This window comes from Podarcis cretensis (genome assembly GCF_951804945.1).
Source record: "Podarcis cretensis genome assembly, chromosome: 8".
NCBI lineage: Eukaryota > Metazoa > Chordata > Lepidosauria > Squamata > Lacertidae > Podarcis > Podarcis cretensis.
Genome location: NC_137177.1, coordinates 76,904,384 through 76,931,213, shown reverse-complemented (window position 1 = coordinate 76,931,213; position 26,830 = coordinate 76,904,384). Strand labels below are relative to the sequence as shown.

The 26,830-nt window shown below is 45.0% G+C and overlaps 1 protein-coding gene across 2 annotated transcripts in view; it reads right to left on the bottom strand.

The window, feature by feature from the left end:
* The window catches only part of TMEM201 (transmembrane protein 201), a 46,295-nt gene extending 20,049 nt beyond the window's left edge, over positions 1–26,246 (bottom strand). Inside the window, exons 1-6 of one of the 2 annotated variants that reach the window (XM_079986958.1) lie at positions 25,318–26,246; positions 14,773–14,893; positions 10,837–11,031; positions 7,430–7,606; positions 5,759–6,159; positions 3,795–3,998 (exon numbers count right to left, since the gene is read on the bottom strand). In XM_079986958.1, coding sequence (XP_079843084.1) covers positions 3,795–3,998; positions 5,759–6,159; positions 7,430–7,606; positions 10,837–11,031; positions 14,773–14,893; positions 25,318–25,433 — 1,214 coding nt within the window. In that variant the 5' untranslated portion in view covers positions 25,434–26,246. Of the gene's footprint in view, positions 1–3,794; positions 3,999–5,758; positions 6,160–7,429; positions 7,607–10,836; positions 11,032–14,772; positions 14,894–19,920; positions 20,049–25,317 lie in introns of those variants that run through there. The other variant, XM_079986959.1, reaches the window with a different exon arrangement.
* Between the last annotated feature and the right edge of the window lie 584 nt (positions 26,247–26,830).

Below are 26,830 nucleotides of genomic sequence, written 5' to 3'. Positions count from 1 at the left end.
AAAAAACAGCTTTTAAAAGGAAGGAAGCTATTTGCCTCTGTTAAATACGCTTTTAATATAATAATATTAGAGAATAAATAATCACGTTGGCTAATGAGGCTAAATTCAATCGCCGGCCTTCATGCAATGGCAAAAGAAATAAAAAAATGTTTCGTGTTTGCAAAAGCAGGCTATTAAAAAAAACCACCAACAACAACCAAAGTTAAAGCAGTTTTTAAAAAGCAAATGGAAGCACCATCAGTCCATTGAGCCACACACACACACACACACACTCTGCTGGAAAGAAGGGAGAGAAAGAGGGTAGAGATAGAGGATAACGTGTTTAGGGTAAAGTATAATAGCAGCCCCCACCCCAACCACACACATGAAAAAAGAAGAACATGCAAAGGTTTAGTGAACAGCAATAAAGAATAAAATTCATCATGCTAGGGATAATAGCTTGAGCTATTCAGGCTACCTGAAAGATCTATTTCCCTATACAAACCTGCCCAGTGCTAAGATACTCAGGTGAGTGCCTTCTCTCAGACCCATCAGCATCAGAAGGGGGGGGGGAGCCTTTTCTGTGGCTCCTTCCACAATGCGGAATTCCCTCCCAAGAGAGGTTAGCCTGGTTCCTTTGTTATCCTTCTGCTGTCAGGCTAAGACCTTCCTTTCGAAGCTAAGTGCAGAGGATGCTGACTTCTATGCTGCTGTCAGGGCAAACTAGATTTTATTGCATGGTTCTAAAAGTGTTCTGATGTATTTTGATTATTGTTTTTCAACAGTGGAAGACAAGCTTCCCTCTAGGATGGCCACTCCAACCTATTACCCCTTCTTCCCTTGCAACACGAAGCCATGGAGAATGGTATTAGGTCTCATGCAATCACAGCACAGCTGGCATGAAGAAGCCCTAACCGTCTCCTGCCTCAATGAATGGTGTGCGTATATCACAGAATATTTTCTATAATCCCCCGCAGCCAGCCACAGACAAACGAGATTACGCAAAAGACAAATTTCAGATTTGGAACAAGTATGGAAATCTCTGCCTTAAGCGTGTTCTGTGGCAGGTAAACAACATAGCTGAGTTCTGTGGCAGATAAAAAGGGGAAAGCTGCGTGAGTGTTCCTTCAAGGGAGAAAGCTAAAATATTATAAATAGAAAGACTATAAAACGTGTACAGAGCCTTCCCACTCAAGCTGTGAACCAATCTGGTAATGAACAATCACGAATACGACATTAAAGGTCATCAGTCTATCGAGGGCGTGGGCAAAGGCAACAGCCAGTCCACAATTAAAAATAGGAACCCTGGAAGGTTTTCGCAACAAGCACTGCAGCAACTTTATACAGAGTTGCAACGGGCACCTTCCTAGCTTTCAGTATAGGCCGATGATGCACCTCTTCAACCTGGCCTCTGACATCAGACACTATTTAGAAGAAATATAGCAATTAAAGCATCAAATGGCACTTCAGACAAGTTTGTCCTGGGGTGCAGCTAGTCACTGAAACTACACATCTATTATAGCGACAGAACAACCCAGAAACCTTGCATTCTAAAAGCAAATGAAGGCCTTCTGAGCATTCTATCCTCAAAGCTCTGTAGCCACCACCTTTGGGAATAGCATCACTTATCAGAGCAACTGATGGGAAGGAGGAAGCTGAAATAGTCTGCTGTAAGAATTAAAAACTTCTGTTCTGTTAGTTGCTGCAACAAATATATATTTAAGGTCCACACTATCTTTCCAACTGTAAATTATTTCAACCAATTTCAATCTTCTTCTTTTTTTAAAAAAATTGTTTTAACCCCACCTGGGACCTTACAGTGAAGAAATCAAATAACAATGATAATAAACAGTGATCCTTCTTTGTTGTCTTACAGGATTAGGAACATCACTACTTTAGCAGGAAAAGCTGCCAAGAGACAATTCAGAGGGTCACAGGAGTGCTCAATGATGTAGCCTTGCTAAAGGCAAACAGCAGAGGGGTGATCAAGCCCTAGGATTGGGTGGGTGCCACAGGGACTCTGCCCCTGGGAGTTTGTGTGTGATGTGTGCTGTAAAGTATAGTTTTTTAAAAGCAAGGTTATGTTTTAAAATGCCAGTGCAGAACTGGCACTGCTCCAGGTGCCACATAATACCCGTTCAGCACTTGTTAAACACGTTTCTGTTTAGAGAAGCCCACCTAGACATGTAGATTGCTGACAGGTGTTTAATCTGTTTTTAGCTTATCATTGATTATTTCATAGGAGCATTTTAAATTGTTTTAACTCTCTTACCTTTTTGTAAACTTTTTTGAGCCTTTTAATTTTTTTACAATCAAGCAGTGTATAAATGTTATGAAATAAAAATATATATATTTAAAAAAGAATGACGTACAACTCCATACCAGCAAATAAGGCAAAGATATGTTCAATAAAGAGATGCAGGGGGAGAGCTGAGACTGATAGGACTTCAAGTGAATGGAAGAGACTCGGCCAGACACCCTATTGTTTGAGCACTGAATTCTTGGCAGACATCATTAAAGACGGGACTGAGAAGCAGAAAGGAAGAGTTCTTGGCTCATTTCGGCTGGCTCAGCATACAGGAAGCTGCCAACATCACTGCGCCCTTTCCCCCTTTAAAAATCAGCATCAGAGTGTGGCTGATGTCACTATCTTTGATGGAACGACAAGCATCCTGATCCACTTTGGATCCCAGGATGGCTGGAACTAAGGCTTAAGGGCGGGGATTTTTTTTGGGGGGGGGTGAGAAGACTGGGGGGGAATGCTAAAGTGGCCATACATTAAACAAAGGTTAGCACAACACAACTTGAACTGAAATCAAAAGAGGGTGTTTTTTGCTGTTGCTAATTAAGTCAAACACGCCCCATTATTTCCAAAATTAAAAAGACACAAGCAGCAACATGCTGTTAACAGAGAATAAACAACTGAAAATAAGGAAGGCAGGGGGAGTCCAGCTTTGAGCCACTTCAAGTCCACTCCACTATTTATGTAGTATTGTTATAAAAAAAATGTACGTCAGTATAAAAATTAGAAACTCCAAAACACACACACACACACACACACACACACACATAATGTAAGCAGACCTAACCCCTTAAAGCACACCTACACTATACATTTAAACCAGTTTCAATCAAGTTGGAACCATCACAGCTCCCAACCAAACAAGGAATCCTGGAAAATATGGTTCGGTTCTAAAAGGTCGCCAACTACTGATTCTCACAAAAAAATTAAAAAGAAAATGAATGTGCACACAAAATTCTTGGGAGTATTGAGGGAAGATGCAACAGCGAAACCCATTTCAAACTGGTTTAGTCTGCAGCATTGACAGCAAGTTGAGATAACACACGGGGATTCTCACTGTGAATAACTGGTGGTACACACACCACCAAAAAAGGGGGGGGGGGAAGAGAGCCTTTTCACCGCCAAACAAAAACAAAAACCAAGATGGACGATGTGTTATATGATAATTCCCACAGAGAGGAGCAATTCACGGAGTGTGATTTGTTTTGGAAGCGTCTGGGATTTAGATGGAGGAGGATGAAGGAGTACTGGAGCAACTGGGAGAGGTCTGCAATTGTGCTACAGCCAGCTAGGAGAAGGAAGATACTTCACAGTTTCTTAAACGTATAATAAGAAAGGAGGGAAGAAAGTGTGTGTGGGGGGGAGGGAAGCAACCTAAAACAAAATTAAAAGGGGGCAGGGAGGAAGAGAGAGGAAGGGAGAGAAAAGAGAAGCGCCAGCGGCAGTGAATTTGAAGGCTTGGATTTTTCAGGGTATTTGTCCCGCCCCCGACAGTCACTGTTCTGGCTCTGACCTTCGGGGCCGGGGTCTCCGCTGGCCCGTTGGTTTCCGGGTGGCCACAGCAGCCGCAAAGCCCACCAGGCAGCACAACGAGGTGGTGCTGAACTTGGCTGTGTCGAGCCAGCTGGGGGTGTCTGTCTGCAGGTAGCGCTCCACCAAGTGGAAGCCCATCACCAGGAGCCACAGGACAGAGGCGAAGGCGTCGATCCGGCGAAGCCTGAAACATGGGGGGGAAGAGTTAAAAACCAGCCTCTGTTGGCCACACCGTGCAGTAAGGAGGAGGGGGAAGAGACCATTCAGGCCTGCTCCACAGCAACTCGCAGCAGGACCTTCTGGGTGGCTGCCCCAATCTGTGGAACAGCACCTCTTTTGAGATACAGCAGGCACCCCCTTATTTGTACTTCCCAGAAACAGTAACACTTCTGTTTCAACAAGCCTTTCCAGCCGCATGCAGTGTTCAAAATTAGCCAAGAGCCAAGCACATTTTGCACCTGGCTTTTGACCACTTGAAGATGACTGGGTGCCAGGACGGCACCTGAAATCTCCACTATCTGGAGGTGCATGTCTGGGGATTATTGGATCTGGACTGTTTTCACACATTAACGCCCCATCCTGTAGAATTCTACCAGTTATATTTTATCTGTACAATCAGAATGAATTTCTGGAACCAAAATGCTTTTTATGTGCAGCCTGAGCTGGAGCAGTCACCATTAAGAAAATGAGGTTGGAACAGGCCAATATATATATGGGCTGTCCCTGGATCAAGGGACTTTTATTTAAGTTCTCAAAGCTCCTAATCTAGCTCAAGGTTGCCATCTGAACTAGCCAGATGTTTAACTGAGAATCAATCACAGTCAGTTCATTGTTTGAAAAATAAGACTTCAGAGCCGTCTTGCCCCAAAATGGAAACTAGACATTCCGCTTTGGCGACTGCAACCATGGTTTAAGGAGCTATTTGGCGCCTAGTGTACATATCTGAGTTTCGTACTCAAGCTGTTTTTTTTAGCTGTTCCTTTAGCTGTTTTTGGTTTAAATCAACTTGAAACGTATGTAAAGGGCAACATGTAAATTACTACATCATATAATACACACATATATTGAACAGAAGCACTCACAGGGAGGTGCTGGGTTGTATCCAACACTAGTCCTACTCAAAAGACCCACTGAAATCAACGGCTGTGGCTAAGGTCCATGCATTTCAATGGGTCCCCTCTGAGTAGGTATAGTGTTGACCACAATCCTAAGACTCCACCATCCTATTAGAAGTGGGGTGGGGAACCTGTGGCCCCTAGATGTTGCTGGTCTCCCAATTCCCACGGTGGGGGAAGGGTTCCTTTAACCAGCAGCCCCCTTTCTTTCGCTTTCTAAATCCCCAGTGTTTGATTTACAGATGGGTTTCCTCTTTTGAACGTAATTAACACGCCAACTAACTTTGCAAAAGTCAGTTTTGACTGCAGCTGCAAAGACACATAGCCAGGTAGAAAATCTAGTAAAAAAAAAGGACTGCATAAGCTGCAATGCAGAGAAGAAAACAAAACCTGATTCCATTTTTAAAAAGTTAACAAGGAGCTTCAGGTATGTGACTATCTGACTCCAGCAGGAATTTTAAAAGGTGAGCATTTTATGGTTTTACGGTGATTTTGTTATTGCTGCTTTCTTCTCTGTATGGCTTCTACATACAGTGCTTAGAAACGTTAATAATTTATTTCATAAAGTTTAAACACGCCGCTTACAAAACCGTCAAAGCGGTTTACGAAGAGAATAGAGAAGAGAAGCAGTAAAATTATCAGTAAAGACAACAATTTGAAAATATTAAAAAGATAAAAACCGGCAATAAACTTTAAAAAAAAATTAAAACACACACCAACATTCTCCATGTCTGGGAATCTTATTTCATAAAATGTATAATTTATAATTAAGTAGTACATAAATGCCATGAATAAAATGATTTAAAACCCAACTCAAAATCCCCCTTACCTAATTCGTCCCGCCAGCAGCATGGCTAAGGAGCACGTCAGAAGACCAAGGACGACCACCGCAATCTGGTGGTTCTTCCCGTAAGACCAAGCCACTCTCAGAGTCTCCACGACTTGCTCTGGCAACAGCCGGATCACTTCCTGCCAGCTGAGGACTTCCAGGAGTGTGCCGTTGCCCGGTGGTGGCACTGCTGGTGGCGATGAGCCAGTGTCGTTCCTCACTGGCCCAGGGCTTGCTGGAGCAGGAGGAGTTGCATGCTCAGGGGAGAACGGGTTGCCCGACCCGTACAAGGCCATCGTGACGAGAACAACGCAGCTGAGGAAGGCCAGGAACCGGAGAGCAATCACTTGGGCTGGTGTGGTTGTTGCTGTGGTGGTGGACGAAGCCGCAGCATAAAAACTCTGCAGGGGAAGAGAAGAACCTTCAGAATCACAAGATTACAGTGCAGGCTGTGTGAGTCGTCTTTATACCTACATGGAAGGGAACACAACTGTGTGGGATCAAGCTGGTTCTCTTGGCAGCTTCTGAGCCAACAGGCAAGAAATGCTTGCATTCTAGGTAGGCTTCTAAACCACTGGAAAGGTTATGTGGCCCAAATTGCATGTAATGCTAAACTGTGATGTAATAATAATAAATAATAATAAATTTTATTTATAACCCGCCCTCCCCAGCCAAGACCAGGCTCAGGGCGGCTAACACCAAGTATAAAAACAAATGATTAAAATACAACTTAAAAACAAGATTAAAGTACAACATTAAAATGCAGCCTCATTTCAGTAGAAACTCAAATCAAAAACTTTTAGGGGATGAAAACATCAAATCTTCACCAAGGCTAACTATCCAGACTGGTCCTACGTGGGCCAGAAAAAAGCCAGGGAAGTCCCCAAATAGGAGTTCCATCACAGAAGGAGAAAGGAAAAAGGAAAGAGGGGGGATCAAGTTGACTCCAAGCCAAAGGCCAGATGGAACAACTCTGTCTTACAGGCCCTATGGAAAGAAATCAGATCCTGCAGGGCCCTGGTCTCATGAGACAGAGCGTTCCACCAGGCCGGAGCCAGTGTTGAAAAGGCGCTGGCTCTGGTTGAGGCTAATCTGACTTCCTTAGGGCCTGGGACCTCTAGGGTGTTGCTATTTATGGATAAGGTCCTCCGTGGGGCATACCGGGAGAGGAGGTCCGGTAGGTACGAGGGTTCTAGGCCATGAAGGGCTTATGTAGCATATGACCCAGGTCCCATGTAACACTAAACTGTGGCATAGCATAGGAAGCAGGTCACATATGACACTAAACTGTGATGTAGCGTAATGGATGGCAACTTGCAGCATCACACCCATTTTCATGCAGCCCTTGGTTCAATTTTCACATGGGTGGCAAAATAAGCACAAGAAAAAATTCAGTGGCAGAAAAATAGAGTGAAGAGAGAAGGCCTGGTGTAAAGAAACAGAGAATGAGAAAAGCGTGCTGGATCGGAAAGCCCTACTTAAGAGAAAATATATGACAATCTAAAAATAAAATGCATGATTCAGATTCCACCATCGCTGTGTGTCGATCCTCTTCTTGCTCCCATCCAAACATGATGCCCTGCCCAATGAACAGCTGTCACTTCCTGCCCAAGTGCTATGCCCCGCCCACCCCCAATCAACAGCCGTTCCTTCCTGTTCCTTCTCCCTCACCTGCATGTAGGTCTTGTCTGTCTTCCGGTGGTTGAAGTGGTGCCGAAGCAGCAGGGCGCGGAGCTGCCGGTTCTGGTGCTTGATGTAGTATTCCACTGCGGCCTGGCAAGGGCGGCAGAGCTTGTAGGTCTGCTCCAGGTGATGCTTGTACACCTCAATCTCCTCGTCGTACTTGCCCTGCCCGGAAGAAGGAGCAGAAGCTTAGCTGGGAGAGGAGGCGCTCTGCATGCCGAGACACTTCCGGCTTCAATCCCCACCAGAAAAAAGAGCACCAGACACATGCTCCCGTTTCATGAGTATCTCTGCTACCTCATTGTTAGACACGAAGCAGAAGAGAGGAACATCGGTACCAGGCAGAAAACATCCTCACCAGTGCTGTTTTTCTAGAACAAGAGGTGCCGGAACTCACAATGAATGCATCCCTTGTTCTCTTATACAGTGGTACCTCGGGTTACAGGCACTTCAGGTTACAGATGCTTCAGGTTACAGACTCCGCTAACCCAGAAATAGTACCTCGGGTTAAGAACTTTGCTACAGGATGAGAACAGAAATTGTGCTCCAGCGGCGCGGTGGCCCCATTAGCTAAAGTGGTGCCTCAGGTTAAGAACAGTTTCAGGTTAAGAACAGACCTCCAGAACGAATTAAGTTCTTAACCCGAGGTACCACTGTAATGGCAATGGCGCCCACCTGGGAGGTGCTGGAACTGAGTTCTGGTGAGTTCCGACTGGAAAAAAAAAAGCCTTCATCCTCACCCTCTCAGGCTTTTAAAACTCCTAGGCCAGTGGTGCTCAAAAGGTGTGGCACACCACATTGGTGTGGCAGGGAGATTCAAAGACACTCAAGGAAATATTGGAACATTTCAGTGTAGTGAAGTATGGTATAATATAAAAATATTATTTTCTTGCAGAAAAGGGACAGCTATCTTTTCAAGAAGAAAGCAAGAGTATCAAGTGAAACTTGAGGACATTCCTAGTTGTGATCCAGAACATGACTAAATAAGTATGAATTTCATGTATACATTATTATGATACATATGTAAGAGGCTCGTTTATAATTATATTTTGGGAATAATCCATATTCTTACGTAGCTGCATTGATTTATATTTTCTGGATGTCCCATGGTCATGTTATGAAGTAGTTGTGTTCCATGTTATAAATCAATCAGTGCTAGGAGTTGTTTCTTTTTGTTTTCCAATGTATTTCTTATCAATAAAAAAAAAATCAGGGTGGTACGAGCAAATTTTTATTCTGAAAGTGTGGCCCAGACAAAAAGTTTGTGAACCACTGTCCTGGGCCATTTTAAATTTCACTGATGGATCAATATTTTTCTGCTGGTTCTTACTGTATACAACACAGGGAGCAACATTCTACCAAGTTATAAGCATGACCCCATTCAGACCACTTATTTAAAGCACTATGATACCACTTGAAACAGCCATGGTTTCTCCCAAAGAATTATGGGAGCAGTTGCTTGTTAAAGAGTTTTGAGCGCTGTTAAGAGACTCCTATTCCCCTCCCAGAGGGACAATTCCCAGAATGGCTTAACCATAAAACCCTCTTCCCGAGGAACTCTGGGAATTTTTGCTCTGTGAGGGGAACGGGGGTCTCCTAACAACTGTCAACTCCCTTAACAAATAGATTCTTTGGGGGAAGCTACAGCTGTTTAAAGTGGTAGTGGCGCCTACCCTGTGGAACGCCCTCCCAGCAGATGTCAAAAAAATAAACAACTATTTTACTTTTAAAAGACAAATGAAGGCGGCCCTGTTTAGGGAAGTTTTTAATGTCTGGTGCTGTATTGTTTTTAATATTTGGTTGGAAGCCGCCCAGAGTGGCTGGGGAAACCCAGCCAGATGGGCGGGGTATAAATAATAAATTATATTATTATTATTATTCTAGTGCTTTAAAATGTGTTGTGTGAACATGGCCTAAGAACTACCAGCATGAGATTCAGTTCCCTCTCAATCACATGTCCCCCAGAAACTCAACTAAGGGGGAAAAGGTTCCCCATGTGCTTAGCTATGCAAGCTCATTTTCCCTCAAGGCACCCTCCAACCAGACAAAAAGCTTCTTGTGTTAAGTCATGGATGGGGAAAGCCGGCCTGTGTCTTGCCATTGCTATCCTGGTTGCCATGACACCCGAAATAAGTGGGCCAGGCATTTTCAAAGATGTTACCACCTGGAGTTTACTGGCGGGGGGTGGGTGGGCGGGGAAAGGTAATAAGAGACCAAGTGGGTAGGACGACAAGGCAGCAGAAGACACTTGCAGGGCATTGCAAATTCAGACTGTGGCTGTATACACATCATGCATTTAAAGAACATGGCTTCCTCCCTCTCCAAGAGTCCTGGGAGGGTTGCAGCTGTGACAGGAAGAACACACTCCCTAATATTTTATTGTTTTTTTGGTGGGGGAAGCTCGAAATGTATGGTGCAGATGTATGCAGTCAGAGTTTAGATTCATAAACTAAAATTCATTTTAGACAAAATGATAACAATATTCAAAAGCCTCCTGTGAAATGGGCTACTCTTTGGTGTTCTTAGTAACTTTTCAACTTCAAGTGAGAATACCGTAAGATATTGAGGACAACATCTTGATAGTTCTTAACAAAGCAGATCCTTAGGAAAAAGGAAAAGCAAGGAAAGGTCATGTTTCTACCTCCACCCCCAATATCAATAATAATTATTTTCCCGAGGGAGTGTGAAGGCAGCAATGTAAAGCTGCATCCTTTTGTGTGTAATTTTAATGCAATTATGTTGTTTCCTCTTTATTTCAATTGGTCGCTGAATTGTAAGTTTTCCATGAAAGAAATCACACACAAACTACAGTGGTGCCCCGCAAGACGAACGCCTCGCAAGACGGAAAACCCGCTAGACGAAAGGGTTTTCCGTTTTGGAGGCACTTCGCAAAACGAATTTCCCTATGGGCTTGCTTCGCAAGATGAAAATGTCTTGCGAGTTCCTGCGGGGTTTTTCCCTTCCCCCCCCTTCTCCTAAGCCGCTAAGCCGCTTATCAGCTGATCCGCTGATAAGCCGCTTAACAGCTGATCGCTAAAAGCCGCTAAACCGCTAATAGCGCTAATCCGCTAAGATGTCAATGGGCTTGCTTCGCGAGACGAAAAAACCGCTATACGAAGAGCCTCACGGAACGGATTAATTTCGTCTTGCGAGGCACCACTGTACAGCTCCCACAATTTTTGGTGGGGACGTGAAATGTATACATTTAAAAGTATGGTGTGTACATGAAATAGAACGATGTAAACAACCACAAAAGGTTCGTTTCCTAAGATCCAGAGGGTTGCATTTGTTTCCTGGGTCGAGCTTTCCCTTCTGTGGGTTTATGGCCTTAGGGAAGGTTAAGTACCAGAACCTTAAAATGAAGGGCTGCTCTGAGTCCCGAGATCAGTTCATACCTCCTCCCGGGGAGTGAAGGACGCCAGCTGCTTAATCTTCATGGTCTGATGGTTGTTGCACTTCCTACAGAGAAGGACCTGGCTGCTCACCCACTGCTGGGGCTTGGTGGGGTCGTAGAAGGCGCCGGCCCCAGAGACAACGTGGTTCAGGTGCTCCATGTACTGAGCTGGGATCGGCTTGTTGTAATCTCCATTCTGCCAAGGGGGGTCAAAAGGGGAGGCAATGGTTACTCCAGTCTCCTTCCTGCTGCTCTACAACATTTTAATTTTATTTATTCATAAAAATTTCTATATACGGCTATTCATTTTTTTTAAAAAAAAATCGGAGCAGTTCACAACAATTGTACACTGTTTTAATTTTTATTATCTGCAGCCTGTGGTTCCAGGGCAGGTTACATTAACACACAACATTAGAGCACAATATTACAAACACTCTAAAAATGTACACCTCAAATGTCAAAAGCTGTATAATGAAGGTGACAGATGCACCTCTGTGGGGAGGGAGCTCCACAGTTTAGGGGCTGCCACAGAGAAGGCCCTTTTGTGGGCCACCATACAATAAAAAAACATATTAAAGAGTTAAAATCAGAAGTCAGCTACCTACAATGAAAAGATGCATTCTTAACTGCCTGCATAAGCCTAATAGAATATAGGTTTTCAGCAGGCATTTAAAAGTTGTGACAGAAGGCACCCGCTGAATCTCTACTGGCAGAGCATTCCACAAAACTGAGACGAAGATACTGTTTCTTGCTGTTGTCAAATGGAACTCCAGCCCCAACAACATCTGGAGGGCCAGAGTTTCCCCCTGGTCCTACCATTAAGAATCTTCCCATGGGCACCAAGCTCTTAAGACGACCCAGAAATCTGTATAATTGGATTAAAAATGGGAAAATCAATAAAAATAATTTGCCGGGGGTGTGTGTGTGTGTGAAAAAATAACAACAAAATATTATGAATACAAAACAAAGCTGTATTTCATTGGGACTTGTCATTCCCGTGATTGGCCAGCCACATAAGTAACAAATGGCTGCCAAATGGAGGCAAAATCCATAGATTTATTTTTACCCTGAGATACTCTTAATTTTTAAGGGCCAACTAAAGCAACCTTGGGAAGTTATTTATTATCATTTCAAATTATTGTTTTAAGTTTATAACCCGCCCTTCTTCTTTGCTCCTCTTGCTGGTGTGAGCCAAGAAACAGTTGGGCTTAGCATCACAGCCGAACCCAGGCTCGTGGTTTGGAAAACCCACAAGTGGTATGCCACAAAACAAACCTTAATTAAAGTCCTGGCAACTCTCACTGCTAGGGTTATTGGTGGTTACTTGCCATGACAGCTGTGTACTACCCTCCAGGGCTTCTGAAAACCAGTTGCTGTGGTTCTCACAGCCAGTGTGGTGTAGTGGTTAAGAGCGGTAGTCTCGTAATCTGGGGAACCGGGTTCACGTCTCCGCTCCTCCACATGCAGCTGCTGGGTGACCCTGGGTCAGTCACACTTCTTTGAAGTCTCTCAGCCCCACTCACCTCACAGAGTGTTTGTTGTGGGGGAGGAAGGGAAAGGAGAATGTTAGCCGCTTTGAGACTCCTTAAAGGGAGTGAAAGGCGGGATATCAAATCCAAACTCTTCTTCTTCTTCTTCAAGTGGGGAGTGCACCACTGCACCACTGCACTGCTTATGGGCTTTCCATAGGCACCTGGTTGGCCACTTTGAGGATGCTGGACTAGATGGGCCTTCTGATCTGATGATCCAGTAGGGATCTTTCAAAGTCAATTCATAAGAGTAACTGGGGCATTTGGTTTCATGAGTCTCGCCAACCGGAGGACCTCTGGGAAAACTGGCGAGATCCAATTAAGGCAGAACTGAGTGAGAGGGCAACAGTCCGCTTCTCTTGTATGGAAGATTGATAAAAATTGTACCAGAGTTTATTTGAGGAACCAATTTACAAGTAAAGTGTGAAGTACGGATGGGTTTTATTTCATAAAATGTATACAGTATTATTCCTCTTGATTGTAAAAAAACACACCCAGAGAGATTAAAAGTGGTTTACAAAATGAAAAACACAATGAAATGATCCATCAAAAGCAACTATTTAAAATCTTCAAAAATAATTATCTTGTGCCTCCTCCTTGAGAGGTCCGGAGGGTGGCAACACGAGAATGGGCCTTCTTTGCAGTGGCTTCCCGTCTGTGGAATGCTCTCCCCAGGGAAGTTCGCCTGGCGCCTTCATTATACACCTTTAGGCACCAGGCAAAAACATTCCTTTTTAACCAGGCCTTTTGTTGATCTGATTTACACCCTATGCCCTTTTAAAATGTGTTGGGGGTTTTTGTGTGGGGAGGGGCTATTGGGTTGTTGTTTTATTTTTATCATGTATTTTGTGGTTTTATATCTTGGTTTTATTCTGTAAACTATCCTGAGACCCCCAGGTATAGGGAGATATATAAATCCAATAAAGAATAATAATTAATAATTAAAATCAACATTAACCTAAAATTAGGAAGGTAAAATCATGTCTGGGTAGGCTGGCCTAAACAAAAACCATTTTAGCAGGCACCTAAAAGAGTGCAGTGAAGGCGCCTCCCTGGTTTCAATAGGCAGGGAGTTCCAAAGTGTGGGTGTTGCCACGCTAAAGGATGGATTCCTTATAAATGCAGAATGAATATTATGTGGCGCCTTGTAACATTCTGCAGAATGAAGAGGTGGGGCGAGCATATACGGATGGGGTCATGTGAACTCACAGGTAAACTGGTCTGAAGCTGTTAAGTTACCTACTAAGCCCAGTGCCATCTGATTCTCATTCAATGCTCACTCCAAATCTACCCCACTTACCTTAACGTTCCACACCGCAAAAATATCTCCTCCCTTCAATCCTAAAGGTGGTTCACTCGTTACACCAACTTTTGCTTTTAAGCTCCCACCCTCGACCTCTGCCAGTAAATTCTACCAACGGGGACATACACCCAAAAAATCAGAAGCCCACACCCTAACAACTCGGAAGCAGGGCCTTTGTTGTGGTTGCCCCTGTTCTGTGGAACAGCAGCCCTGCTGCAATACAGCAGGCAGCCACAATCTGTACTTCCCAGAAACAACCCAATTACATTTTTGCTTTGACAAGCTTTTCCAGCTGCGTGAAAAGGTCTCTTGCCTTAAGGTGTTCAAACTGTATTGCGTATCTTCAGTGCCAGTCGCTACCCGTCAGCCTTGCCTACCTCACAGGGATGCTGTGAGGATGAAACAAGAGATGGGGAGAAGTCTGTGCACACCACCTTGAGCTCCTCTCAGGAGAAAAAAGGTGGGATATAAATGTAATGAAATTAAGATAGATAGATAGATAGATAGATAGATAGATAGATAGATATATGTAAAAGGGGATTCATAAATTGATACACACCAATATCGAACAGACATATATGCACATGGGTTGGCACCGGGTTTGTACCCAAGGCTAGCCCCACCCAAGAGCATACCCATTGAAAGCAATGACCACGACTAACTTAGGGCCATTAATTTCCATGGGTCTACCCTGGAGCAGAACTTAGGCCACATTCACACCATATATTTAAAGCACTATTACTGCACTTTAACAGTCATGACCCCCCTAGGCAAAAAATCCTGGAAACAGTAGTTTGTTAAGGGTAAAGGGTGCTTAAGAGACCCTATTTTCCTCACAGTTATAATTCCCAGAATGCTGGGAATTGTAGCTCCATGAGGGGAACAGGAGACCTCCTAACAGCTCTCAGCACATTTAACAAACCATATAAAAAAATTGGGGGTGGGGAGCCATGACGATTTAAAGTGGTATCATAGCGCTTTGAACACATGATGTGAATGTGGCTCAGTTGGAGGCAACCCAGCTTGCCTTGGGAAAAGCTCTGGCCCTGGACCGCCATTTAATCTCGTCATAGAGGCTTTACGTGGCGCCCCTCCTGAAACATACCTCTTGGAAGCCATTGTACTGCTCGCAGTTGGGGCAATCCCAACAGTTCCGGTTCCCGTACGGAACCACGGTGTCCTGGTTGCAGAACCAGCAATTCACGGTCATGTGGGTGGGTTTCTTCCTGTGGGGAACAGCATAAAAAAAAAAGTATACATCACACTGGGCCCTGGGAGGAGGAGGCCCAATGTGACACATTTCAGTCAGGCAAAAACATAGCAAGGAAGTTATGAAGCAGGGCCAGGGAGGGTTCTGGAGAGATTTCCGAGGGCCGGGCCAGAGCAGCCTGAAGGGCCACAATAGTCTTCTTGGCCTGAGATTCCCCACCCCTGGCGGATTTAAGGCTGTGTGGAGATAAACTTTCGAACCAAAGCATGTTTTGAGAAGAGCATGGAATGTATAAGGGCTTTGGAATGACGCACTTAAAAGTGCTGTCGCCATATTGGGAAGTTCTGTCGGAGGACTTAAGTCTGAGAGGAGAAATAGAGAAATAGAGCTGTTTTTATATTGTGGGTGAAACTCCTCAGTGGGACTTAAGAATGACAGTTCTGTAATTAATGATGGAAAGAGCGCTGTTATCTATGAAGGCGATGATATATGAAAACCATCTCGATTTGAGGATTGGAAGAACGGAAAAATTCACACAGATTATTGGTGTTTATCGGCTTAAGGAGACTATCAGAAGAGATCATAAAGAAAAAAGAGAAAAAATATGAACAAGAAGTGATGTGGAAACAGCAAGATAAGACTGGATAGAATTATGAACTTTGTTTGGACTGATTTGGACATTAACGCAGTAGCAAGAAGATTATCAGAATCCCCCTTTGGATCTTGAAATATGGGTCCCCTCAACAAAATTTAAAATTCGGCTTTGTAATTCAGAATTTATGTGATTTGATTTGATTTGATTGGCCGGTTAATAAAAATTATAAAAAAAAAGAGAGATTCCCCACCCCTGACTTAGAGAATCGTATAATAATACCTGCGGTTTGATATACTCTTTTTATACGCTTGTTTATGTGCAAATTAGGCCAAACCCAGCTACATTCTCCTTAAACAGACCTAAAGTTACTCATGGCCATTAACCAAAAGCTAGTCCTCCTCGGAGTAGACCCATCTTAAAGTTAAGAGGCATGACTAACTTGGGTTCCTTATTTTCAAATGGGCCTACTCTGAGTAGGACTTAGTTAAGATACAAACTTTTATTTCCTGCTTAAAGGTACGCTGTTGATGTTTTGCTTTTTTTAACAGCGGGAATTGCTTTAGGCCCGCCTGGCGTGGGAAGAAAGTGAGATCAAAGTTTTTTATAATAATAATAATAATAATAATAATAATAATAATAGTGGTTGCCTAGCAACCGCAAGACACTGCCTTCTAATCACTTCCTGCAGGCTTTCAAAGGTCATGTCCTGTGGTTGCTAGGCAACCTCAATTTGCTTCAACCTCCACCATGGTACACAGCAAACACAGGGCATCCCTTTGACCATCAGCAAGCAGTTAGAAGACCTCAACTTCTAGGGTTACCGAAGCAAGCACCTTGCAGTTGCTTGGCATACTCCCAGAAACGTTTGCAGGTTGACCTAGAAGCAATTTGGGAAAGTACTGCAACCACAAGATCTTCCCACCTCTCTTTAGCAGGCAACAGACCAATTTTTTTCCTTTCCCACCAAAAAGGAAAAATAAGATGGAGACCCAGAAAATGGAAAAGCCGGAGATGTCCAATCCAGGGAGGACTGGAGCCCATGGCTGGGATTTCCCCATCATATTTTTCTGGGAAGGGAAGAATTTGCTGCCCGAAGCCAGAGGAGAGCTTAACGGGGCAGCTGTAAACATTAAATGTGCAGAGCCGCAAGTGAAAAGCAGAACTTCAATAGAAAAGGATTGTCTGTCTATGGACTGGAATGAAACACTTGCCATCAAAATGAGCAGCTGTTGGGGCTTAACCCTTTTGGACAGAGGGAGAGTCATTTGCTTTGTTTTTTTTAAAAAAAGATAAGCAAAAGTCTAAGAACAGGCTTTTGAAGACAGACTTGTTCACACAGACATTCCCTTGCTCACTCAACCTGTTTTAATTGCTGTGTTGTTTCAAAATGACTTTTATACTGCATAATTTCACCTTGGATTGTTATACATATAATGGAATTTTTAAATTGCATATCTTAACTGTGAATGTTTATTTTTCGATGGGACTGTTTTAGTGTTCCTTTTAATTAGGTGCATTTATATTTTCATGTTTTAATGGGATTTCTTTTTTTAAACTTTGGGCCATGGTGCCTTGGTGCTTGAAAAGTGTGCTTAGAAGCCTAGCTTGTGTGTGTATATAATAATGATAAAGGTATTTTATTTCACAGCAGCTGCAGAAGTGGGTGACTTGACTCATGTGAACAAGCCATCTCAGAGAGGAGCACATTAAATTGTATTACATGGAGTCAGACAAGCTCTGTACTGTCTACACTGACTGGCAGCAACTCCCAAGGATTTCACCACCCCTACCTGAAGACGCCAAGGATTGAACCCGGGGACTTTCTGCATGCAAAGGAGATACTCTACCACTGACGACCAACTAACCATCAAAGACCTGACCTGGGATGAAAGCTACTCCCCCCTCGTTTAAGTAGGGGCCATGTGTTTTGTATTTGGGTCTGTGCATATGAAGAGCCATGCTGTGCAAAATAAAAATAAAAATTATGGGTGACCCAAATGCCAGTTAGTTATTGCATGAGCACAGCTTTCCTCTCTATAAACTCAAAGTGCTGCTAATGACTTATAAAGCCCAACAGAGTTTAGGCCCAGTCTATAAGGAGACCATATTCTCCCATATGAACCTGCCTGGGCTGTGTGACCTTCAGTGCCACCACCCTTATGGGCAAATTGGTGTAGATGTGGAAAAGGGCCTTCTCGGTGGCTGCTCCCAGACTCTGGAACTCCCTTCCTAGAGAAGCTTGACTGGCTCCCTCCTTGTTGTCCTTTGACTGGCAGGTGAAGATTGTCTCATTCCGAAAGGCCTTTGGGAATTGACTGGTTTTTAAGGAAAGGGCTTTTAATAGTGCTGTGCTGTTTTAATTGTATTTTAATAGATTTGTTTTCTTTATATATTTTTAAAATTTTATTAGAGATCAATTACTTTTATATTTTATATTCTTCTAGCTTTCTGTTTTGACCTCTCATGAAGAGAAGCCTCAGATTATGATTGCAGGGTCCAGGTCAGTTCATAATCTTGTGTTTAAAGCATATTACATTTTCTAAAAAGCTGCCATCTAGATGTTCCCACCCTAAGTGTGTCAGCGGCCAAGGTATTCCCCAAAGCATATTTGCTATGTTTCTTCAGCCGCCATGCAAAAAACATTCCTTTTCTCCTAGGCCTTTGGCTAATTAAACAATCTAGGATGGGATGGTATTGTTTTTGTTTGTTACTACGTTATATATTTTTGTGTTTTTACACTGTAAAGCACCCTGTGATCCTCAGATGAAGGGCGGTGCAAAATTAATTATTATTATTATCATTATTATTATTATTATTATCATCATCATCTCCATGTTGTTTTATTCTGCGTCAGTCGCCTTGAGTCCCGATCTGGGTGGAAAGCAGGATATAAATAAATACAACAACAACAGTAGTAGCAATAATATAGTGCCAGGTATCACTCCAGGCAAAACAAGACTTCAAATTCCGCCAAGCACAGCTGCCCGAGATGAGAATTCCGCTCCCCTTTACCCGACACACCTCTCCACCATCTGTTTCCACATGACTTCACACAAGGGCTCCTTTGAACTACAGCTGTCGGAAGCACCACAGAGCACAAAGGCCCAGCTGATGCAAACAGGGGCCAAAGGAACGCTTGGGACACCCATCTGCTGCAATGCAAGCCAAACATACCTCCTGCCTGGGCTCACGTCCTCAACCAGCAGGCTTGGACCTCACAAACCCTTCTTTCTTGGAATTAATTAACATACTATTTTCATTAAGGCGCACAGAATTGTAGAGTTGGGAGGGATCCCAAGGGTCATCTAGTCCAACTCCCAGCAATGCAGAAGTCACAAATAACGGATCCCTTTTTGCCACAGCAGGCATTGTTTTAGAAGAGGTATTCTTCCTCCTCTCCCTGAGACTCAGAGGAGAGAACACCTGTGTGTGTGTGTGTGTGTGTGTGTGTGTGTGTGTGTGTTGCACACTCTCTCCTAACCTTTCTTTAGAATCTGGCAACCAATCTATCAGAAGGGGGCACCTTTTAGCATCAGTAACAATAATCCACTTAATTTACCAAAACTATTTTTAAAACTTATTTTAAGAAGGGCTAAACAGTGTATGTGTATATATTCACACCTCTTAACCCTGAGCTTTTGACACACGTAATGTCCACTTTTAGGACCCACTTATTTTTGCAATCGCAAGTTGTTTTTAACTGTTTTTAACACTGTGTTTAAATTGGGATCTTAGGGCACTTAATGAATATTATATATTCATGGTAACTCGGGTTACATACGCTTCAGGTTACATACGCTTCAGGCTACAGACTCTGCTAACCCAGAAACTCGGGTTAAGAACTTTGCTTCAGGATGAGAACAGAAATCATGCAGCGGCAGCAGGAGGCCCCATTAGCTAAAGTGGTGCTTCAGGTTAAGAACAGTTTCAGGTTAAGAATGGACCTCCAGAACAAATTAAGTTCTTAACCCGAGGTACCACTGTACACTGCTGGACTCCAATGCTCATCAGCTCCAGCCGGAATGGATAATGGTAAGGTCCGGCGATCTAAATTCGCCCAGCACACTTTGCACCTGGCTACCAGGTGCCTGGGTGGCACCTGACGTCTCCCCCACCTGGAGGTGCATGCCTGGGGATCCTTGCAGCGTGACTATTTTCAGACACATCCTGTGGAATTCTATCCATTATATTTTATCTGCACAATCAGAATGAATTTCAGGAACCCCAAACTCGCATGGGGTAAAATGACTTTTAAGCCATCTGGCCCAAAAAGGGCAACTAGGCGTTCCATTTTGGTTGACTGTAACCCTGGTTTAAGAAGCCATTTGGTGCCTAGCTCATATATTTGAGTTTCTAACACTGCTCTGGGCTGATGCAAAAGTGGAGTCTGACAACATCTAGAAGGCACCGCAACAGGCAAAATCCAGGACAGTGGTAGCCAATCTTACTGGATTCTACATGAAAGCTGTCTGAGAGATGGCTTTTCTTCGTCACAAACAGTAGAGAGCAACAAACAGGCCAAATCAAGAGTTTCCACCGAGGTCAAGCCTTATCAGCCATTCTGGCTCCAGATGCCTTCTGCTTCCTCAAATGAAGGGTGTATGGCAATCCTTTCATTTCAGACAAACTGGGAGCAGCGTGGAGATTTCTTCAGCTTGTGCCTTTCTCAGACGAAGCGATAATCTTGTAGCACTATTTCCGTGATCCTACTCTGTCTGGGGCCACAGACGCGTTAAGAACGAAAACAATGCTGTTTTAGATCAAGAAAACGCAGAAGGGGGTGGCTGGTCTGAACAAGATGGAGATTATCAGGCAAATCACAGGCCCTGCAAATCCGTCTGCTCAAGCATTGTGTCCAGGAGAGGGCAAGAAATTCAGGAGCATTGCATAGCGTTTACTACACTCCTCCATCTGTTACCAGCACATGGGGTTCAGAGGTATGCTGCCTTTGTATATGGAGGTTCTATTTCATCAATATAAGCAATAGCCATTGATAGACTGATGCCTCACATTCTTTTTTCTTTGAAGCTGAAGTCAGCACCCGCTCCCCAGCAAACCACATATCTTAGAACAAGGAAGGGAAAAAAATTTTTCCAGCCTGAGGGCCACATTCCCTTGTTAATAACCTTCTGGGGGCCACATGCCAGAGGCAGAGGTGAGCAGTTAAGGGATGCGACGCTTCCCTTTGCAAAGTAAACTTATATTCCAGTCATGCAAAAGCCAGAGACACACACCCATTTTTATAACCAGAAAAGCAATGAGTTTTATCACAATTCAAGGACACTCTGCAGAAAGGCAAAGGCACTGATAAAAGACACATTAAACTCTTATCTGGGGAAAGCTGCTTGCCCCACAAACGGCATTCCAAAGTTACTCAAAACTACGAAGCTTGGGCCACAAAGCTCAAGCAGGGAGCCAAAATTTAAGGACCAGAAGTTCAATGAAAACCCTACTAACTTGCAGGCAGCGTAGATGAAGAGTAACAAGGTCAGACGTATCCTGGATAGGGAAAATGTACTGCAGAGCCATGAAGCTCAATGGGGGTCCTTGGAGAAATCAGGCTGTCACTGTCTTAGTCTACCTGAAAAGGGTAACCTTTCCTTGCCAGAATCAGCTACACTCAGAGGAGAGTATCCATTGCACCTCTGCGTGTCCAAAATAACAATTCATGGAGAAATACACGGAAACATATTTTTCCAAATTTAAGAGGCAAGAGTAACATGATTCCAGAAGTGGTTGGTTTTTTAAAAATCGGGGATGGGGTGCATTTTAAGGATTAAAACTTTGGGGGCCACTGTTGCAGTGCAAGACAGCAGTTATTAACTTGCCAAAAATAAAAAAAATTAAAGGGCAGTGGACATTTTAAAATGTTCTTCCCAAGTTCTGCTCAGGCAGTGTCCGGTCATCATGACCCCTAGAGGAAGATGGAGAAAAGTGGCTGTACAAGACCTCCTCCCCAAACGAAATGCATTCCTCACATTCCACCAGAGAGACATTCTCAAGGCTGATCCTTTGCCTGCAACGGATGAAAAAAAACCTATTCACTCATTTTGCCTGCCTCCTCTAATCATTCTCCCTAGTCAAACAACAGGAATGTTAACGCTCACCTGCAGCATCTGCTTCAGACTGAAAACAAAATAAGCTCTGCTTTGCTAGAATTTTTTGAAATTTCCACTCTGAGAGCCCAGGTTGGTGGCTAGTCTAGCATCATGTTCTCACAGCGGCCAACCAGATGCCTGTGAGAAACCAGCAAAAGCAGGACCCTCGCACAGGAGCCCTCTCCCCTCCAGTTTCCAGCAACTGGCATTCAAAAACATTGCCATCCATCGTGACTAGCAATCAATGGACCTCCTTTTGAGTAGACGGAAGGAGAACCTCATTCAAAGTCACTGCTCTCCCTTTCAGCCTCCAACCTACCTATGCTACCATCCCACCTTACAGGGCTGTTGTAAAGCATGTAATCTATCATGTATGCAAAGGGTGGCCCCTCCAGGTCGCATGATCTGGTCCTCAGAACCCCCCTCCCCAAAGTCAGAATCCTCATGAACCTTGCTCTGCACCCTCCTGGAGTGTTCTTGCCTGGCTGGAATGTGGCCTTGAACTCTGATTTTGCCTGCCTGGATGGGGGATCGGGAGAGGTGTGTTTACAGAAACAAGCCTGCTGGATGAAAGGGGAGGAAATTACATTAGTTGCCCTGCCCACTTTTGCCTCTAGCCCCACCCATACTAGGATGCGGCCCTCAGAAGGGAATATGGCCCTTGGGAACGTGAGGAAGTAATAATTATTATCTTATGATAATAAGACACCTCCACCATGGGAAGCAATGACAGCTGAATTAACACAGACCCAACACAGGTTCGCAACAATAAAATTTTTAAAACGCACAGACCCAAACTGTTCTCAGGGGGCACTTTATTCAATTGGAAACATGCAACAGCAGAGGACATGGCTTTCAATGATGTGTTTCCACACAGAGAGAGAAGGGACGCGGGTGGTGCTGTGGGTTAAATCACAGAGCCTAGGACTTGCCGATCAGAAGGTCGGCGGTTTGAATCCCCGTGACGGGGTGAGCTCCTGTTGCTCGGTCCCTGCTCCTGCCAACCTAGCAGTTCGAAAGCACATCAAAGTGCAAGTAGATAAATAGGTACCACTCTGGTGGGAAGGTAAACGGCATTTCCATGCGCTGCTCTGGTTTGCCAGAGGCGGTTTAGTCATGCTGGCCACATGACCCAGAAGCTGTACGCTGGCTCCCTCGGCCAATAAAGTGAGATGAGAGCCGCAACCCCAGAGTCGGCCACGACTGGACCTAATGGTCAGGGGTCCCTTTACCTTAACACAGAGAGAATGCAAACCAGTAGAAGAGACTCCCTTGGAAGGTGGTGGACTTTCCTTCAATGGAGGCTTTTAAACAGAGGTTGGATGGATTCTTTAGCTGCGATTTCTGAATTGCAAGGGGCTGACCTAAATGAACCTTGGGGTACACCTTCCAACTCTACAATCTATAAAAACCAAAACCTGACTTGGTTCCATTGAACTGGAAAGCACATTTCAATCTTACACCACATCTTACGTACGGATGTGTGTGTGTGTGTGAGAAAGTGTTCTACTTTCCTTCTACCACCCCATGCATCTGTATACATTCTCACCTTGGGATTCTAGGACTGGAAGAAGGCAAGCCCAGAACAGCAACTCATACAGAAGCACAACCCTTGAGAGAAAGGACACTTTCCATAGCTCTGCAACTGGGAGTGACTGACTGACTGAAGCCTATCTAGTTCAGAAACAGCAGAATTACCAAGTCAGCTTTCACTGGAGTTCAAAGCAGGCCACTCTCTAAACTGTTTTATTTATTTACAACATTTGTATGTCACCCCATAATGTGAAGTTCTTTAGGAAACTTTCAAGGGCATATTACTCATTTCAGACTCATCAACTTCTTTCTCAAGGCACACAGTTTGAGAATCGCAGTCCTTATGGGATCAGCAAGCTTGTGTCTACCTGGGCAGTTTCTTATGTCCACAGTGATCCACAGAAGCAAAATGTATCCAAAGCATCCAACGGTTGGGCCGGGCTTTTGCCAACCTGACACCCTCCAGTGTTAGAAATCAGCCAGGCACCAGGTGTGTTTTGCTGCTAGGTCCAATTGTGACCATGTGGAGACATATCTCTGGATGCCATGTTGGCAACTAACACCATCTTGCTGGCCTCTCCAACTTCTTAAAGCAGGTAAGCAGAAGAACTTATTTACTGCATTTATATCCCACCTTTTTCTTCAAGGAGTACATGGTTCACTTAATCCCTACAACAGCCCTGTGAGGTAGGTTAAGGGGCTATGACTGGCCCAAGGTCACCCAGCGAGCTTCATGACTGAGAAGGGATTTGAACCTGATCTTCCAGGTCCTAGTCTGACACTCTAACCACTACACCACACTGGCTTCCTAGAGTCCTGCTGCTGTGTGACAGCTCTATAAATTACATAGGTAAGTAAATATGTGGAAAGCAAAATGTCACCTAGAGAAGGCTCTGAAATATTTTCCTTAAAGCTTGAATTTGTTTTAGTCTGGATTGTTTGATTTGATGTTTTAATGTGTTGTAAACCACCTTGAGATTTTTTTAAGATATAAAGTGGCACAGAAATGAAATTAATAAATAACAATTCACTGGAAAAAGGTGCCAAGACATTACATTGTGGTGACCACAACCCAAGTTTAAGGTGCTATTTGGCGATTAGCTTATATATCTGAGTTTCCAAGACTGCCTCCAGCCTCAGCCAGCATCGCCAACAGGCTGGGATGATGTGAGTTGTAGTCCCAAGCATCTCAAGGACCACAGAAGGCTGGTTTAGACCCAACTTTTAAGCAGGCTTTCAAGATGCACAGCCAAGCTTATATATGACAGTTTCTAACACTGTACTGGATATGGAACAAAGCTGAGAGAACACGGATACTGTAAGGTCACTTCTTGTGCTCAACAACCAATATTTGGGCAGGATTCCCTAAATCACAACTCGGGTCCAAATCCACTGAGCAACACAGGACCGTGTAAATTTCAATATACAATCAGTATGGCTAGGAAGGGCTGAAACCCTAGAAAGCTGCTCGGAATCACAGTAGAAGAATACTGAGCGAGACGGACAAAGGGTCTGACTCAAGGCAGCTTTTATGCAGCACCACGAAGACTAGAATCTTGCTCTGTTTTGGGGGGAGGGCCTTGAGCGGAGTGGTAAGAGTATCTGCCTTGCACGCAGAAGATCCCACGTTTAATCCCCAACGGATTCTCCAGGTAGGGCGTGGAGAGACACCTGCCAGTCCGTGCTGACAACACTGAGATAGGTAGGTTGTCAGTTCCGCCTCAATTAAAAGACATCTTTCGCCTTTCATCACTGAAAACTTTTGTGGTCATTTTTTAATAAAGCTAACTCGGCATTCATTGAAACCCGTTCGGATGGCACGCTTCTCTACATGCGGTTCGTGACTCCGGAAGGGGGCGGGACTTCACCTCCCCCTCCAAGAAAAAAAAACCCCGGACATTTAAAAAATATTCCTCTCTCCCAAAAAGAAACAAGAGAAGCAAAGAGGCGGGAGGAAAGATTCGCCCTCCCGCAGGAAGATCCCGGCAGTTCAAATCGAAGAAAGGCGAGTCTCAAGCATGGTCGCTCCCCTTCCGAAGGCTTAAGGCGGCAACCCCGCCCAGCTTGCCTGGCTTGGGCCTCCCAAAGCATGCTCGCCTCCTGAAGGCAGCTTAATCCGCGCGGCGGATCTTTTATATTATATTATCTTTTGTATTACTGCCTCGATCGCAATTCCACGGGACATGTAGGCATTTAAAACAAAGCACAGCTTACCTCCGGGCGATTTTGTACAGCAGGACTCCGCCGGCAGCGGCGCACACAGTCACCCCCAGGCCCCCGGCCAGGCCGGCGGTGGGGCAGCCGGCCAGCAGCGCGCCGACTCCCTCCATGGCCGCTGGGCTCTGCGGGAGAAAAGGCTCAGGGAGGAGGAGGGAAGGGGAACTGAAAAGGGAGCGGGGGGGAGTAAACGGAATTGCAACGACCGCTGCTCGGATTCCTCGTGCGAGGGGGCGGTCGCGAAAGGAGAAGGAGGGAAAAAAATAATAAAAGGCTGTTTCCACCGCGCGCTCAGCAAAGAAAGAACGGCGCCTCCTCTTAGAACGCGTCGAAGGGGAGCGTTCTTAGAACGTTCAGTTGCAGCTTTCGGAGCGCCAGGAGGAGGAGGAGAGAAGCGCCGGATGCGGATTGGAATGCTCGGCCGAGCCTTTCGGAACGCTGAGTAACGAGCAGCCTCTTTAGAACGCGGAGTGTCCAATCGCGCGCCCGGCTCCCTTTCTCACCTCCACGCCTCACTCCCCCGCCCCGCCCCCCCGCGGCGCCCTCTGCTCCAACGCTTTGAAGAATTAGAAGAAAGCGCGCCCGCGCGTGGCAGAGCAAATCCAGAAAAAGCGCCAAAGGCGGAACGCGTTGATCGAGAGCGTTACCCCCCGCCCGGTTCAGTAGACACAGCGGGCAATTGGAGCGGTTCCTTTTCTCCTCCCCTCTTTCTATAAAGCGGTATGACCTTCCCTCCACTGCCGCCGCCGCTCTTCCTCTTCCAGGAGGCACCGATCCGCCCCCTTCTCGCATGTACCCGCCGCTGGCTGCCTCGCCTTCCAATCACCGGCACGAGGCGTGGGTAAGCATGGCTGGAGGCGGCGCGGGGAAGGAAAAAAGAATCCGAAGCGGCGATCCTTTTACGCACGCTTTCCCCCTTTGGGAGTAAGCGCTGCTGAACGCGGCACGTGGCTGTGGAAGTGGGAGCTTTGCACACGCGCGCACCCAAACGATTCAGGGTACGAAGCGCCGAGACTTCCACGCCCCCGGCTGGCAAATCGAAAATATCCGTCACGACTCACGCCTTTGAAATGCTTGATCCGTGCTTGTGGCAGGACCTCGGAGGAAGCGAGACCCCCTTTTTAAAGCTAGCTTTTCGTGCTTGGAAAAACTCCCCTCTCAAAAGCTGATTCACGCGCGCAGGCTGGCACGATGCTGGCCTTTCACGCGGCGGCGGCGGCGAGCCCGAGTCGCCCACCTTTTCAGTCCACGACTCCCTCGCTGTAACGCGGAGTCGAGGCAACCGGGAAGGAGAGAAAAAAGTAGATCGTGGGAATGACTCATAGGGGTTGTAGGCTCCCCGCACACTCAGGAGTTAGGAAATGCTGTGGGCTGCATCCATCCTACTCAGATGAGACCCATTGAAATGAATGGACCCAAGTTAGTCATGTGCATTAACTTTAGTGGGTCTACTCTAAGTAGGACTAGCATTGGCTTATAAGGCTTTGCTGAAAGGTTCCTATGACAGGAA